General features: G+C 39.6%; 2 protein-coding genes across 4 annotated transcripts in view; both read right to left on the reverse strand.

The window, feature by feature from the left end:
- Nucleotides 1-18,053, reverse strand: part of ISM2 (isthmin 2) — a 411,356-nt gene that overhangs the window by 58,803 nt on the left and 334,500 nt on the right. The window lies entirely within an intron of this gene.
- The window catches only part of SPTLC2 (serine palmitoyltransferase long chain base subunit 2), an 88,726-nt gene that overhangs the window by 34,774 nt on the left and 35,899 nt on the right, over nucleotides 1-18,053 (reverse strand). For both annotated transcript variants that reach the window (XR_012775948.1, XM_075503356.1), the window contains exons 7-9: nucleotides 16,435-16,540; nucleotides 15,400-15,619; nucleotides 13,434-13,560 (exon numbers count right to left, since the gene is read on the reverse strand). Coding sequence is in view for 1 of the 2 variants with exons in the window: in XM_075503356.1 (XP_075359471.1) it covers nucleotides 13,434-13,560; nucleotides 15,400-15,619; nucleotides 16,435-16,540 (453 nt within the window). In the remaining variant the exon portion in view is untranslated. The remainder of the gene's footprint in view (nucleotides 1-13,433; nucleotides 13,561-15,399; nucleotides 15,620-16,434; nucleotides 16,541-18,053) is intronic.

Here is an 18,053-nt window from a genome sequence, read left to right on the forward strand (position 1 = left end):
TAACACTACTTACACATTAGCTCATACAAATTGCGTATTATCACAAAGGCGCAGTCATGATAACATTATAATCATTGCAAAGACAGCTGTACATATTCTGTTTGACAGCTATTCTTGTGCCTTGCTGAGAAGAAAGGGAAAAGAAATGTGTGCCGGTCAGACTATTCTTCTGAACTAGTTATGGTGCCTCTACCACGAAGAAGTCAAAAACATGGGAAAAACTTTATACGGTTTCAATGAAGACTTAACTTGCCAAGTTAATGGAATTTTAGAGAAAAGCAAGCATTTTAAAACTTCTGTTTTCTTTTTATTATGATACCTTGGACATTGGATCTTAAAGAGCACACCTTTGCTCTTAAAATCTCAAAAATAAGACAAAGCTTCAGAGAAACAGAGACAGAAGGAAACGGACTCAAAACTTTGTACAACACCAATAGGTTGGCAGGCCTTTATAGCAGACTGAAGCCACAGAGAGAAAAAAACATCAGGAACACATACAAACACCACATTTCTTTACAAGCTAAGGAATGCGCAAGCTTTGACAAAGCATATTATATAAAGGATGTTTATAATCTACTCCCATGGAGACAGTTCAGTAGCTTTAGAACATAGCAACAAAGAGTGTGAACTACATTTTCCATCTGCTCCGTGCAGACTGTTTTTCTACAATGGAAGCCAGCATCAAAGCTAACTGTTCTTTGGGATTTTAAACAGCAACACAAGAGGGTAGAGAAATGCTCTTTGCCTTTGTAGTACAAGAAAAGATGATCAAGGATATGGCCTCTTCATATGTTTCAACCAGGCAGTGTTACAAGTAACTTAGTAGTCACCTGGTTTCAGCTAGCATTACTAACTGCATTTACTAATTGTAAAAGATCACACAGATATAAAATACTTTACAGAACCAGACAGATTATCACCTCCAGCTGAACATCTGCCATAAGAACAGCAAATCAGCCCACTTCCACATTTTAAGACAGCTATAGCCAAAAAGGAAGGATATAGTCAGTATAAAACATGAATTCAGCTTTAGCTTAAGCATGAGAAGAACAAAAATGCCAGCACTGTAAAAACTCCTTCCATCTCCAAAGTTCATTTACAGTGGTAGCATAAAATCTCTTCTGAAGCTGTCCACCTCAAAAGAGATAAAACAAGTAACATAGCATCTATTGTACTGTTATATATCATTAGCACAAGTTCTGCCATGCTGCTGCTGTTAGACTGGAGTTCACCCTACATTATATGGCATAGATGTTCTCTACATATACAGACCACTAGAAATAGCGTAGTAAGCCACATTTCTTTTCCCAGAATACAAAAGAGCTGTAGTGCACACCAGCTTTTCCAAGAAAAAGCACAATGCTCAAGTTTAATAGGTCTGATCTACACAGACAACACTTTAAAAGAAAAAGGCACTTGGAACACTCCACAAGACATTACTACTATGGAAAAACAAACGTGTATGGATTGTACAGCCCTCAGCCACATGTTAGACTACTCTCAAATCTGAAGGGAAGTCATTGAACATTTACAACCTGTCTTAGGAAAAATCTTGCCATGAAAAATGTTCCCCGAAGTCCTCCATACAAGCCTTCAATCTCACTGAATACATCAAAAACCAGAACTTAAGCAATCTTATGTACACCACCTCATGGATCTAAGACTGTGCCTGAGCAGCAGTAGTTTCTCCCACCACTCCAATAAATACCATTACAACAGAATTATCAAACCCCCTGGATCCTACACACATGCTTCCCAGAACACAGTGTAATTCCCCCAGTTTACCAGGTATCTCCAGAGCTTCCATGAAGACACTGTTATGCAAATCCTTCACTTCGTGATGAACTGTCAAAAGAATTCATCTTGAAGACAAGACAAACACTTGTAGGGGAATATTTTTCTATCTACATAGCACCTTCCAAAGGTTTCCCTTGGCACTAAAATTTTTAGGTTAACTATATACCAAAATCCATGGACTCAACCAATATATTAGAGCACAATCTCCACAATCAACAGGCTAGAAGCTACTACCTTCTTCCTGATGGAGAAAATCCCATAACAAAACAATGGCCATGTAGCCTTCCTCTACTCCAAACTGGCCTACTTTCTCTCAAAACATGGTTAAGGAAGCAGGTACAAGTATGAGGTATTATAAAAATTAACAGGATTAAAATCCAATAAAAATGAGTGCATGCAAAGCAGACTATAGCAAAAGCTCAGGATTAGGAAGGATGAAGAGTCTGACAGCCATACCTGTGTCACTGAGTGCCCTGTGTTAACAGATCAGCAGTGAAATAACTAGTTCACAAGTTGTTTTGGTTTGTTTTTTTTTAAACTGACAGCTGCATTTTTCATGTATATTTAAATTAATGTATTTTTCATACTAGATGTACTCTGGAAAAAAACCCACTCCTATGGTTTGAATTAAAAATCACTAAATGTTAACTCCAGATGTTCCAATAACCTCAGGACTGTGAAAATGAATACTACTTCAGTCCAAGTTCGGAAAGGTACGAAAAAGTAAAATTTTCCATAGGGAATGTACGTACCTAAACTTACGATGGTACCACTACAGGTGAATTATTTATCATCTTTAACCAGTTTTCCATGCCTGAATTACACAAAACCTGTTACATAAAGTCATAACTAAGGCAAGGATAACTTGCCTAAGGATGCCTTAATGCTTAAGGATGATTTTTAATTACATTGAAGTATAGTCATTGCAAAGGCATTCAGGCATTCAAAACCAATTTCTAAACTTTAAAAGTGCTAGTCTTTATTTGCAGCTTGATTTTGTGTTTGTGTGTTTCCGGTTGGTTTTTTGTTTGTTTGTTTTGGGTTTTTTTTTAAATAAATAATTCAATTACCCACTGTAATGGTCTGAAATTTGTCTGGAAATGCACTGGAGGATTTATAATTACGCAGGAGTAAGACTGATTATGATTTGCAAGGTCTGCAGTTTCCTATGTATGTTGATTTACATACGAAAAAGCATTTTTTGTCTATACATTTCTCCCCCCTAATCTCCTGCCTCTCAACAGCTGCTGATCTATCTGCTTCCCCTCTTAGATCCATTCCTCACAGTGCCTCTGTTAATGCTGGGGCAGAAATCAGTTGTTCATCAACTTCTGACCTTTTCAAGAACTGCAGGACAAAAACTGCAAATGTTGCTTCATCTGAAAGAGCTAGCCACCGTTCAGCACATTAACTTTGCTATTCCAGGCACACCTGTGTGCAGCTTCTAGAAGATAATTACAACTTCACATTAGGAAGGAGTTACACAGGTCACTGAAGTGGCTCATCTATCTACCTATCTATCCAGTTATAAGTTTAACCCAAACTGTTCCTTTTGCAAATAATTTCAGTACCTCCCATCTTTCAAACATACTTTTTCTCCTCTGTAAGCAGTACGACCACTGCTGATACTAGGGGCATCTCAGGTGGTTCTGTTGAGCTAAGACTTTGTAATACTTGAGAAAATGAAAAAACAAGAAGAGATGCAGTGACAATGCAAAATGAACAAATGAGTTACTCAAAGACTTTTTGTTTTGTGTAACAGTGTAGGAGCAAAGGCGCATAGTAAGCATTCTCTGTACCAAGCAGCCACCAAGGACTGTTTTCTTTGCTGAGATTTAACAGCAATACAATCCTGGATACAATCCTGAACACCGTTTTGACTTAAAAAACCCCTCCTTCATAACAATCCTATCTGTGGAAACATCCCTAGCTACACGTGCAGAGTGGAAATCTTTATAAATCAGAGGATCCAAGACATTTTTACCTGTGCAAGAGCTACCTTTGACAACTCCAGGAAACACCTCACAAAATCAAACTTGGAAAAGAAGAATTAAGCTCTGCTGTGTCCAGAAAAAAAGTGAAGCAATTTTTCCCCCATCTTAAATTCTCAAATACAAGAATAGTCTTCAGGGAAATACTCATAGTGGCGTATAGTTTGTGCAGTTCTACAGAACAGTTATTATTTATCAACAGTATAAACATTTAGTCTGTCCGTATATTTATCCTGCCATTAGGAGCATCTCTTAGGAGCATGTGCTGCAATTCATAGACTGGACAAGATATCAAAGTACTCAACTTTGGAGCAGTTACTCAGCAACTCTGCTAACTGCTCTTCCAGATACTAGCTTCCCTGTGAATCCCTCGTCAGCTGGTCATAATTTTTTTTTTTTTTAACTGCATAGTTTTTTGAATTTCACATCAAACCAGTATAGAAGCATGAGGTTATACAACATCCACAGCCTTAATCTGTTCTTCTGAAACTCAAAGCCAGTTCAGCCAAATAGAGGCATTTGTATGTCACAGAAATCACAGGCAATGAGGTAGCTGTAAGAAACAGCGCAGATTAACTGCAGATGACTAGCAACAATCTTCTCCCTCATTCCCTACAGCTGCATCAGCCACTGAAGTGCTGCTCTTAACTACAAAATCAGAAGGAAGTGTATAAGTGCAAGAAACAGTATTTAGCAAAAGTCAGTTGATTGGTCACACGCCATGCCAACACCTTAAAAAGTTTCTAACAGCATTGTTCCTGAAGCAGTTACACTAATGCTCAAGTTCTAGCACAGCAAGGCTTGATATTCAGTGGAAGAGAGATACCAGCCAGCTATAAAGTGTCCACCTTTGGTTAGAAATAGCCAGTAATCCACTTAGTCTAAAAAGAGACAAATAGAGCTAGAGCATCCATTCTCTTATCTGGATAGTGAGCAAGGCTGAGGGGTGGGATGTGTTTGACTGTCCTACCCTTTGGCAGACTTCTTTGGGAGATGGCAGCCGTAAACACTGGAGTACCATCTTCTGGCCAAACTGAACAGAAATCAGCTCCATAAAGAAACAATGCCAGGAGCACTATGAAACAGGCTCCAGGAGCTTGAGATAATAATGAGAACCTACACAGAAGTAAGCTTTGACTAGTAAGTGATACTGTATGGTACTATGAGAAGTACTTCATCTTTGTGTTAGCACTTACCTGGCAGACAGACTACCTTCTACTAACAGTCTCTTGGTAGGACGATCCCTTAAGGGATGAAGAAAGTGAACAGAATAGTCCTAAATACCTACTTTTCCTCAGTGGTACTAAATGGGACCTTATGGAATGGAGCACAGTAGTTTCCAAAGGTCTTTTTGTCCCTCAACATGACTTTCATATACCTCCCAATATTGCTAGAGATTTCACCTACCTAACACAAGGAGCACTAGGAGAGACAGGATGCTGCAAGTATGTATGTGCTCTTTACCAATGTGTCCTAAAATTAAGAATTTCCACTCTGGAGAAGTTGGTTTTGTTTGTTTGCTTTTTTAAATACGAAGTTTATCTATGAAGTCACTGAGAAGGTAGCACCTGAATCTTTCACAGAACGCAATCTTCATACATCTTTTTGTGAAGACCTTGATCCATTCCATAAGAGGTTCTGTACAACATCTCAAGTTTCTCCTTTGATATCAAAGATGCTTATAGCTAAGAGGTTCATCTCATGATAAAAGCTATAGCCTGCAAATTTGCTTCCATGTCAGAGCTACCCACATCTGCTGGTACATCTGTTATAGCAGCCATACTTGTCCTTCTCCAGTGTGCTCTCAGATTTACCCTAAAACTCTGCAATAATTTCAACAAGGTGTTGAGCTTTTCCCATGTTAGTAAGTTGTTTGGCAAGGAGCTCCTGGTAGCCTGCCACCTGGAACTGCAGCGAGGTGGAAGAGTAGGTTTTGTGCCTGAAAAGGCCCAAACCCTGGAGGCCTTGTCTTTGCTGTAACTTTTATAGACCTGTTTTTCCTGCATGGCTCTATTTTCCAAGGATCCTGGAAAGATCAAAGCTGTGCATATAAAACCCACAATTGTCTCTACAATGCCAGGTCCTGAACAAAAAGTTACTTGTCAGGAATACAGCAATAACCCTAGAAAAGACAAGCTATTTTCAGTAAACATTGGAGGTACTAAACATTCTGCTTGCAGCTCTTGGTACAGGCAGTTGTTTTGTAAGAGTACCACATCTGTTTGCACAGAGTACTTAGTTCTGGAGATGCTAGTTGCAGGGCAAATTAGTTCTCCACTGCCCATTTAGGGCCTGAGTTTGACGACACATTTATACAATACAATATTAAGCCAACCAGTAGGAAGGCAAGCCTGAAAGTCTTAAGAAGCTTCAGAAGTGTTTTACTGCCCCCCCCCGTCCCAGTGTCCATAGACAAAGAGTTAAGAAATCTTAGGAGCTGCTAGCCAACATGAACTTGAGAAGCATGCATACTCTGCAATACATTTTCCCCCATGCAGACAGTCTTGTAACCACAACTTTTCCACTACACAACAATTAGGCAATAACCTGAGCATTAACAGAAGCTTACCCATGGCAGCAAGAAGCTCTACAGGTTGATTTACCCTGTTCTTGACAAACCAATTTGTCTTGAACTAAACCCCTCTGCTGAAGCTAGACTGCAACAGAACCTACACAATCTCATTGAAATTAATCTCAAATCTCTCCACTGACTATATGCTTTCAAAACACGTCAATTGACATCCAGGTTTTTCAGACAGCTTCTTCCTTCAAAGATTACATCTGTACTATCTAAGGAAGTTTATTAATTCTGGGACATTAGCAAACATCTGCACACTAGTAGGACTAAAGTACACATTGTAGATTATCAAGATTGTCCACGTTTGGGAATTTGTGATAGATCAACTGCACTGATGTGAAACAGCATGAGTTGACCTGGTGCCAACCAGATTTTACATCAGAACCCGCTAAAGTAGGCAAGGACAGTAGTTCAACTGGTCTGTGAGTCCCAAATAGCCCAATACACCTGCACATAGTCCACAGAAAGGGCCTCAGTTACAGACTATTACTCGTTTCTGAAGAAGCTAGAAACATTTACATTATATGCACTTCATAGAATGAAATTTTGCCATGTATCTGTACACTGCAGACACTACTGTAATACTAGTATTAATTTTTGCATGTAGAAAATTGGTGCAGTTGCCAGGGCTGATGATAGGAAGTGGTGCTTATGGTATTCATTCAGGTATTTTCAAAAAACTCTGCTCTGGTGTGTCACACCAGGAACCATGAACTCTATTTCACACTAACCCAAAGACAGTGCACATCACCTCATTTGTGATTACTCCTGTTCAAATGCTTTACTTTAACATTCATACTGACTTACAAGCATTTTAGTCACACTATTGCTAACAATATACGCTAGTGAGCCGCTACCCAGTGTTGTCTCCTTTCCCTGTATGAGCAGCACACCAGCATTCTGTAGAAATGTGGCACCTCAAGTGCTATTGAGAGTAAAAAGCGAGCCGCACATTTTAAATCAAATGCAGTGAAAAATGAAATTACTTCAAAGCAGCCACATTCCTAGTTGTATTTCTGCTATGACAGATCAGTGTTTAGGCTGTGAAGATATAGGATGACAGCTCACACCTGAACAGAAATAGCAAGAACCAGAATATTATGAGAACAAAGCAGGTGTACAGTTATAAAGGTTTATGAGCTCTTGCACAAACACCACAATGTTGATTAAAGTCCAAAAGAAGAGGCACTGAAGAATTCTCACATTCCAAAGCACAACACAAAGGGTACAGCTCTGCTAATGTCTGTAAACCCTCTTCAAAACACCAAAGGCTTAAAGATTTCTCCTACCCAGCCCAGGTTAAAGCAATTTTTCTGGAGGCTTGCCATGCTCTGTGGGAGGGAGGTAGGGGTGCAGCAACAAGCTGGATTTAAAAGATCCCCAGCTGGAAGCACAGAGAGTGATGTTTAAAACTGTTAGTCCCCTGGAGAGAAGCAGGAAACTCTCTTTATGACCCCCAGAGTATTTGTTTTTCCAACAGTTTCCCAGCTCAGCTTGAGATTCTCAAGGGCAGCAACAAAAAAAGTTTTCACTTTGCTCAAATTAGTTTTGACTGGTCCCTGGGTTCCCTAGGTGATAATTTAACACCTCATTAACAAGTGCATTATTGGGGGAAATTCAAATTAACCAATTTTAATGCTAATTGAATGTTTTCAACCTCAGCCTGCACAAGGAGTATTTATTTCCCCTTTTGAGTACAACAGCAGCCACTGCTTCCATTTGTGGATCTACTGCTAACAAAGGTACAAACTTCATTTATAAATATACTATAAGCTACTTAAAATTCAATTCCAAGTGATGTAATGTGGGCTATTTCTTCATTACTGCTTACACTTTATACTTGCATATACTTCTGGCTTGCCTTTGGAAAGAAAAAGGGAATTTTATAAAACGTCCAACTTGAAGAAACCTACTGATTAGGCAGCTGATTGCGCTACTGAGGTCATATCTTCACTTGAGGGCCTGATTAACCACATGGAGGTTAAAATACTAATTGCAGTCTTTTCTCCCCTAGAATTTAAGCAGACCAGGCTTAGTTTTGTTTCCAGCATGCTTCTCCCTGTGCATATTAACAGTATAGCAATGGTCCTGTCTTCTCAACAGCAGTTAGGTTCAGTTCTCTGCCAACACAGCTGTACATTCTTATTCCCTTTGGCTATAATTGGTTTAACTACCTTTTCTGATTTAACTCACTCAAATTTGTTGCACACAGCATTGGCAAGACTAGAAAGATTTTTTTTTTTAAGGTTTCCTGTGACTAGATGTAATCAACTACTAGCTCTTCACAACTGAGGTGCTCAGATGAGACAAATACCAAACTATGTGCAGCTAACTGGCTAGCCTTCAAAGGTTAGTTATTCATTTCCAATAGTTTAGCAGCTGGGATGGCCTATGCAACTGCTGCCTCCACTGCTTGCAACATTAGAGCTATGTAGGATAATAATCCTTGGTTTCTATACAATGCTCAAGACAATGTTCATTCAAAATTTAAGTGCCATCTTGGGCAAGGTCTATCCACAACTTATTCTGTATGTGTTATGTATGGCACTGTGATTGGGTGCAGGATATTTGCCTCCTGAAACTGAGATGGAAGACAGTAAACTTGTTATAAATGTCAACATATATAATTACTATTATTGAGTTAATGTCCGTAAAAGGAAGTAGTTCACCTCTTTTACAAGCCATTAACACTGCCGGCTTTGTTTCAAACTTAAAACACTCCTGGATTTAAGGCTCACCTTCAGTTTTTAATACACAGGAGAGCAAACTAAGTTTCATCTCTGACTGAGGTTAACCAGTTCCTAGACTGGTTTCACCTTGCATGTTTTGATTTGCCCACATCTCAGTCACATTACTTTATGATTTTCTTCCACTTGCCCCCAGCAATGTTATCAGGGCAACAAACAGGCTGGGTCCTGAACGCCAACAGTGCTAACAGAACTCCAGTTGCACAGGATGTATCACTGGCTCTTATGTAAATGGCAGAAAGAAGCCAACTGGATTCACAGCCCTAGTGAGATTGTAATGGCAAAACATCCAGCTTTCAACTCAAACCAAACCATTGACGCTGAAAAACTCACCGAGACAGATTAAGTACTTAATATCATAAATCCCAACAAAGTCTCAGTTACCAGGACAAGCACTAAGCTGTCTCATTTTTCCTACAGTCAATTTAAATAACCCAAACACCACATGAACAGCAAGAATCAAGTGGCTCTACAGTACAAGTTTCCAGAACTCCATTCCAGGAATCAATTTGTCATCTTTGTGTATACTATGACCCCAAAAAGTCTGCTTACTGTGTCTTTTTATTATTATTGTTTTAAAAAGCCCCTTTATCTACAAAACTATCTGAAGTTCATTCATCTTTGTGGCTGAACAGAAAGAGCAGCATCCACTGAACAGCTGACAAGCATCTGCAACACTTGCTCATTAATGATTTCACCCACAGTGACTCTGAATTGGAAAGTCAGCTCCAAAAATTTGCTTTTGCAGAAAGCAGCCTTCTCCATCTCTCCTACTCACCTTGCTCTACTATATATCAAAGCCAAATGTGATGATATGTGAGATACCCATGTACATTGTCACTGGAGTTCTCTGAAGACATTTTATGTTCTCAAGATGTTCAACACTCTTGAGGATGATTGTTCTTTGAAGAAATTCTCAAAGTGACCACAAATCAAGTATGTTTTGTTTAAGACCATATGATGGCCTTCTAGCCAATTACGTGCAAGACAAGTAACACACAGTAAAATAGGACAGACATACAGCATTGAGCTAATAACGTAGAGGAGTCTCAGAAGCCATACTGGAAGCACCACTACTAAGAACCCGTAACATGGTTCTGCCATCGCTTTGGCTGTTGGAGTGTTTTTTTGCAGTCTGGATGGAGCAAGTAATATACTTGTATTCGTAAATAATTATATTCCCATAACTGTCTTCAGAGAGATTGAGGCTTGCTAGTCACTTACATGCATAAACAGTACAGAGAATTAACAGATTAGTTTGAACAGAAATCAAGACACAAAAAACTAGTCCCAATTCAGGCAGCACATTTGCATGCCATCCATCTTACATTCTCTATTAGCAGCCATTCAGCTTTTCATAGCATCTGTATTTTGTCTGTGCTGCCTCCTACTAATATCCTGTTTAGTCACTGGCAGGTTGCTGGAAAGATCCGAAAGGAGATATTTACTTTTTTTAGTTATGTAAAGTTTTAGTAACTACACCACCTTATATTGTAAGTTTAGAGCCTCCAAATGTTTCATTAGATTTAGAAATAACCTGAAGTATAAGAGGAGAGAATTAACTTATTCTTGCAAAATAATACACAAAAACCCCTTACATCCTCAAAACCTAATTGCTTCCTACTACTTATTCCTCAGCTACAGACCATCTCAATCTGACATCACAATTTCCACAAAGGTTTGATGCCATGGAGGACAGCAGCTTTTACAAATAGTGTGGTGTGAACAGAAGCAAGCAGACAAAGAAGATGCAAAGGCTCTTTTCAAGAAACCATTCTTGAAGCCATTAAAAGATTTAGCTGCGGCCCAAAAAACGGGGTTGGGAGATAGCTGTCTACTGTTCTGATTCCAGCTCCAACTCCTGTGCCCTTGTAAAACCATTACTCTATCTCAGTTTTCCTTCATCTATTAGTTCAGCTTGACTAATTTAAAAGCAGGGGAATTTTTGTAATACACAGTCAATTCAGAGGTGCTTACCAGTGACCCAGTTCAACACTTTCTCTACTTGTCTTCCACAGTTAACAACTTTTACCAGCACCACTCTTCTACACATTTACTCATAGTCAAACCAACTGCAGGTAGTGGTCCTCCAGAGCCCCACCCGTAATTTCACAGAATCCAAACAGTTTTTCAGCCAAAGCCCTTAAAACAAGGAAAAAACTTTGTCATGCTATCACTAAGCAGCTGCTCAGTTCACCCAATTGAACTTTTGCCAACTTCATCCACAGAAAATGCCTGCAAAGTAATATTATCTCTAAAGCCTTAAGGCAATTAAAAAAATGCACAACTGGCAAACAGCACTGTGCAGAAAATGAACAGAGAAGCACTTTCACACAGAGATCATCCTATGAGGTGCTTATCCTAGCTGAAGGCTGATTTAGATGCTTAGAAAGCCAGTAACACTTCCACGAGACCTGTCGGTGAGAAATTCTTTCCGAGTATGAGCGGACAGGACTTTGGCTATCCAGCTGTTATATCCAGCACTTCCGAAAAGCACTACAGTTTGTATAGAAATCAGACGTACGGAGGCTTCTTTGAAATGACACAGCTTTCAAACACTGAAACCACTTCTTTTCTCAATAGAAAGAGTGGCTAGGAGTTCTGGTACTCCTTAGCACCAAATTAGCAGGATGTAGCCTGACATGCATTTTAAGCAACATGACAACAAAAAAGGCCTTTTGAGTTTATTTTTTTGCCAAATTGGTTCCTGATCTGGTTCACCTTTCAGCTCTGATAGATCTTGCTGGCATAATTGCAGGAGAACGGTCAGAGTGGAAGTTGCTTCCATTCTCCTGGCTTGAATGAATATCACACTGTAGCCTCAGAAAGGGGTGAAAATGCCTTAGTTTGAATACTGCAAACAGAAATCACTTACACATTCCTTGCTTCCCACTTCATTAAGCAAAACAGATACTGGAAGAAACCCAAAACGAGCAATGCCTGAGCAGACCACAGACTGTTGGCAAGTAATCAGCTAGAAAGAGCTGAAACTGTCACCTTTAAGAGGGCGGCAAGACACAGCCCTTTTGCACAACTTTTCACGTAGTTTGAAGCTCGGTTAATATCTGTTCTCAAGAGCAGTACTGAGGACAACTCTTGGCTGGTACAGGTATCTCACATGGACCACTCGGAAGCACTCAGTGCTAGCACAGATACAGGCTGCTGCTTGGCTGTACTTGCCTCAGTGATGATTCCTCTATTGATCAACGACCAACACCAATTGCTGGCACTTAACTCTGTTCTCAGATAATGTAAGCAAACCGAATCAAACCTGTTATAACAGAAAAATTCTTAAGTCATTTCTCCAGCGAGCTTTTTCACTGTAGGAGTTCTGTCAGGTTAATTGGTCAGATGACCCATGTTCAAAAGCAAATACAGTTCTTCAGTATACACCACCACCTCGTGGCCAGATGCCTGAAACTCCCATAACTGAATATATTCTGCAGTTTGAATTCTAAGAGCCTCTGAACGCACTGACAGATCCTCGGCAAACTACACTGTCATCCTGTGTGAGATGCTCACAACTTTTTAATTACCTGTGAAGAGGGAAAAGTATCCTATGTGCAAAGTGCTGTACCATTTCAGTTTCAAGGCAGGTTACACATCACAAGTGCAAGCTATTTACTTCATGCTATAACTGAAGGAAGCTGCTACCTACTAAGCAAGTGAGGCACAAGAATTTGCGGTTTTGACTTGGAATGCATCAAGACTAGTACAGATTTCCCCTTTCTTACTTTCGTAATGAAAAAGGAAAACTAAGACAATAAAGATGAATATGCTGAACTTCTCCTGGTGCATTAAGTCTACTGATCTTGAAAACTACCTCTAGCTCCCTAAGTAAAAAGGGATTTCGGAAACATTCCTGTATTTACTTTAACTGAGGTGCAAACACCAAATTATACTAGAGATGAAAATCAAAAGCATTGCCCCTGCAGTAACCAGCACACAAGACTGTAAGAGATACACAACAAAATACTCAGAAAGCAATCTAAAAACTGGGGCAAATAACAAAGGACAGACAATGGGGAAGAGAAAGAAGGAGGCTAGAAAAGCTAGACACAGAACAAAAATCAATACAAGACAAGACTGTGTCTTAGATAAGACTAAGATGACTTACCTCTAGCTGGAAATTCCTTACGCTGTTATTAGGCTGATCTGCCAAGTAGTAACAGTAAATCGGTTTATTGGTCCCAAAATTCCAAGTCTACATGTACTAACAGATAATTACAAATGTGTCCACTGAATGATTTATCTGTCAAAATGATAAAGAGGCTCTGTTTGGCTTCCCCCTTCCACATGCTTACTGTTAGAAAGACTCACCAACAGTTGTACCATCTTCACCCATAATGCACTTCATGGAGGTGATGATTTGCTCCACAACAGGAGGTGACAGTGATGTTGCATACACAGCACTGTGAGAGTATGTCCTGAGGTAATCAATCAGTTCCTAGCAAAACACAAGAGGCATCAGACATTGCCTTCCCAGCACGCAGAGAAATGCTTTATTGTCGTGTCTTAATCACACAATAAAACGAGCCACCACAAGAAACCTCTTTCAGAATGTCCTGGAAGAGAACAGGTATCTCAAGGATTGATTTTACGGTACAAGTAATAAACAGTTGAAAAGCGAACAGTAGGGACGTGACAACCCATAATTAAGTCGCAGGGCAAGAACGTGTGTTGATCAAGGACAAATGCCTACAACAGACTTGGTTAGCTAACACCGCCTGCATTGGATTGCAATAAGGTGTTTGCATTACTCAAGCTGTGCACACGCTGTGCTTCGAAAGTGTTTGTTGTAACAACGGGAGTACAACACAAATGATACACAGGGGAGCAGGATCCATAGGTGTTCACGTTATCATGCTCAATATAATTGTTTCCCCACAAAAGTCACAAAACAGGGGAATAGGTCAAAATATTTTCTCCCGTTTATCAGCACAATATAAATAAACCAACAGGTGTACTTTAAGAGGGCAAGAACCTCAGCCTACCCCTCCTGCATTTCCCAGTTAAATACACCTGCGACATTTGTTACAGGGCAAAAGCAGGTCATACAGGAACAAAGGACCAACACACCATAGATCTAGGCTGCTTGCTGTTAACTGTAACAAAACCACTCTCAAATACCCAGACCACTCCAGCAAAATATTATAAAGACCAGTATGAATGCCAGGACAGATTCTGTCTTCTGCTACCATAAAATTAATAATGATGGCCCTGTAGACAGCACAAGCTGGGAACATATTATAGAAATATATGGAAGCGTTCAATTTTATGTTGCTGTCTGCCTGGAGTCAGAGTTAAATGAAAGGAAGTTGTAAAGGGACTTCGAAATAAACTAGGTAAGACGATTTAAGGCCTCTTACCTCTGAAGCAGTCCCTCAAACAGTAGCTAAAACACAGTTGTGAAGGACTCTTAGCTGCTTCACCTTATGCCAAGGGAGTTAATCCCACTAGGTCACTACCTTTGGAAAAAGATTAATACGGTGCTTTCTTCTGGGGAAGATGCCAGAGTAATTTTAATCCAACTGTAGTAAACTGCCAAAGAGGAACATCTGCAAGTCCCATCTCCATTTGAATGGGCCGAAGTAATTGTCACTATTAGGATCTAAAAAAATTATTGTCCTGGTAGGAAAATGGTAAAATTTTACTCTCAAATAAAGCTTAAAAGCCTGATCTATGAGATACATTTGAGGATATGAGAAAGGGGACACATGCAACTGTCTACACTATCCCTCCCAAAAGGAGGGGTTTGGCAAGGGTAACGCTTTCTAGCAATACTTTCCAATGGAAGAGAGTCAGTAGCCAAAAAAAAAAACCCCATCAAAAAAAAAACCCAAAGAAGCAAGAAGTGTCTTTTTAGAAAGCAAACTGTTCGAGTCCAGAGGGAATAAATTCTACCAGACTAACCTAAGAAGGGGATTTTCCTTCAAACAGGCTGAAAAGCCTTCAGCTTTTGGCATTTTTCCTGCAAGTCTCATTAAAAGCAACATTAAGAAATCCCTGCCTTCCTGGCTCGTAGCAGTTCCTAAAAAGATTATTACACCACTACTGTACATTCTGCAAACTGAGATCATTGCTGACCATGAGAGCTATACAATTATGAGGTATTTTACTAGACTAGACTCTTCTGCATTGCACAGACTTTCACTGTACTAGACAGTATGTAAAATTATGAAACAAATGATCAATCAGGGTATTGGAGAAATAGATCAACTTTGAAATGCTTAGTGAAGGACTCCACCACCAGCCTGAAACAGCCATGAGATTCCCAGCTTTTTACCTTCTTGCCCCCAATGTATCCTCCAGCAGCTCCAAAGCTTTTGGTGAATGTTCCCATCATAACATCCACATCTTCAGGACTGAGTCCAAAATACTCCACTACACCCCGGCCACTGGGACCCAGGGCACCTATACTATGAGCCTCATCAAGGTACAGATAGGATTTGTACTTCTTCTTAAGGGCAATCACTTCAGGCAAACGGACTATGGATCCCTCCATACTGTTGAGAAATAGAAATTCAGTGTAAGTTGATTTAATGGTTGGGGCCTCCTTGTAGAGCCTAAAGTCACCAAGCTTTCTTTTCTTCACTCTTTCAGTAATCATGAACACATAAAATTTGCTAGACACATCGTGTTCTGCAGAGAGATGAAAGATAACTCCTCCTTGCACCTGGGGCCCAGATCTCTACTTTCTACCTGTTTAACATACGGACTAAATAGTAGCAGCAACAGTAGGTTAAGGCAAAGAAACGTGTTCAGTGACAATTTTATAAATTAATTCTCATTTTTACTTCCACCCTATTGTCAGTATTCTGATCTGACATCTACTTACCTGTTGTTTTTAAGTTTAAGAACTGACCAGGCACTCCAAAAACGCCCCATTTTGTGCTGAAAGTCACTATGATTTAAATGCCTAACACAGCTAAGCCTACTACATGTTCCTACTCACTCTCAGCAAAAACATTCAATTTGCGCAATTCCATTCACACTAGCATCACCCAGTGAGCACAGAAAGAATGGAATGGACAAACAATTTAAGACCTTAGCTCCGATGTAAATAATCGGTTTAGATTACTTAATTTCTACAATCTAATCAGGATGTGGGAAGCACTGTGATAATACCAGGTGCAGCTACAGTACTAGCAACAGAAAGTCCAGGATGTGAGACATACATAGCTCAATTTAATTTGCAGATGATATTAATGAAATAACTATGAAGTGACAATATTCATAGTTTGATTTTGCAAAGGAACCCAAATACTAAGCAGCTAGATCTCATGTGGAGGGTCTTAGGAATACAAAGAATAGTTTGTACCTGTATATTCCTTCCACCAAGATAAGAATTTTTTTCCAGGGCCTCCGTGTACGAGGTTGCCCATGCACAATAGCATCTTTGAGCAGCTTCTCCAGGCTTTGCATATCTGCACCAGAAATTACTGTTAAATGGTACCAAAACAGCTACTAGCTTGAGCTTTGACATGACTAAAGACACCAATACTCCAGAAACGCACAAATTGCTCCAGTGTGGAGGACAGACCATACATAAGTCAATAAGGATGGGCTTCATCTAGCTGCGGACCCACAGATGAGATTAAAGGGAATGGGTGACTGTACGAACTCCAAGGAAGAATTTCATCATTCTAAGCTAAAAGCACAAGTTAGAGCATTAGGCACAAACAGCAAACAAGGAAGGAAGGGGGGAAAAAAAAAGAAAAGAAAAAAAAAAAGGAAGGTATCTCATTGTGAGGAAAAGAGAAAAAGCAATTTAGGTAGCAAGCATGTCCTTGTGGATAGAAATAAAAAAGAACAAGCAAGCTCAAGGATAATCAACTAAAGATAAGTAGAAGATAGACCAAAGTGCAGGACAAGAAGGGGAGCAAGTATACTTTTTTATTACTTTGTTTAAAATTGAAGGGACTGGAGGTGTGGAACAGGAAGCTACTAAACCAAAAACAGAAAAGGAAGAAAAAAGAATCACCAGCATAGGAAAGAGCACAGTGCTTAGTATATCGGAAACTAGACAGATGAAGTTGTTAGTAGCAATGTATTCTGAAACCTTACTAGCTTTGGCTACGAACACTTGACATGATCCTAGGAAACCTGACTAATGTGAGCAAATAAATACACATGAAATCAGTCCTGAAAAACACCTGAGGAAAGAAGTGGAAATGGGAGTAAGCAAACCACAAAAGCTAAAGGGCTGAGCAAGAGACAGATATAAACACTAGGGCATGAAAAAGCACAAACAAGCATGAAAAGAGGATTGGTAGACTAGGGCAGTTGTAGCAGAGAGAGGAGCTTGTGAACTAGGACTAGACTAGAAATTATACAGCAAAATAGGTCAGTTAACAGACTGTTAGAAGACAGCTAATGTTCAGAAAAAGACAAAGAGAAGAAGTCAGCAATGGAGTCCCTGCCTCCAACAAATCTCTCAAGGAAGAAAGGACAAGTTTAGTGCAGTTAGGGAGAACAATGGAATATAAACTTCTGCTCCCATCTCTCAAGAAAAAGGGAAAGACTGGGAACTAGGTCTGACCTTAATGAAAAGGACAAACTGCAGAATGAGGTAGGAAAAAAAATGAAAACATTGAACAAGGATTTTTAAGAGGGATTTTTCTTTTTTTTTTTCCCCATAATTTCTAAAAAGCAGAATATGAATGAAGCCATTAACATCTCAGGAAAATGAAGTTAACTAAGGCAGCATAGAGTATAACAAGAGTAGGACTGAGAACACATACATAACTATGAATTGAACATCATCTTGAGAGGCCGAGATCATTGCTTGCATTTTGCCTTCTGATTCTAATCTGCCACTCCATGCTCTTTCAGAGATCCCCACCACCTATAAGATTTCTAGAATACCCTCCACCTCACCATTGCTAGTTTGTACCCCATTCCCACAGATCATGTATTCTTCCTCATCACACCAGAGCT

This window comes from Mycteria americana, chromosome 5 (genome assembly GCF_035582795.1).
Source record: "Mycteria americana isolate JAX WOST 10 ecotype Jacksonville Zoo and Gardens chromosome 5, USCA_MyAme_1.0, whole genome shotgun sequence".
Taxonomy (NCBI): Eukaryota; Metazoa; Chordata; class Aves; order Ciconiiformes; family Ciconiidae; genus Mycteria; species Mycteria americana.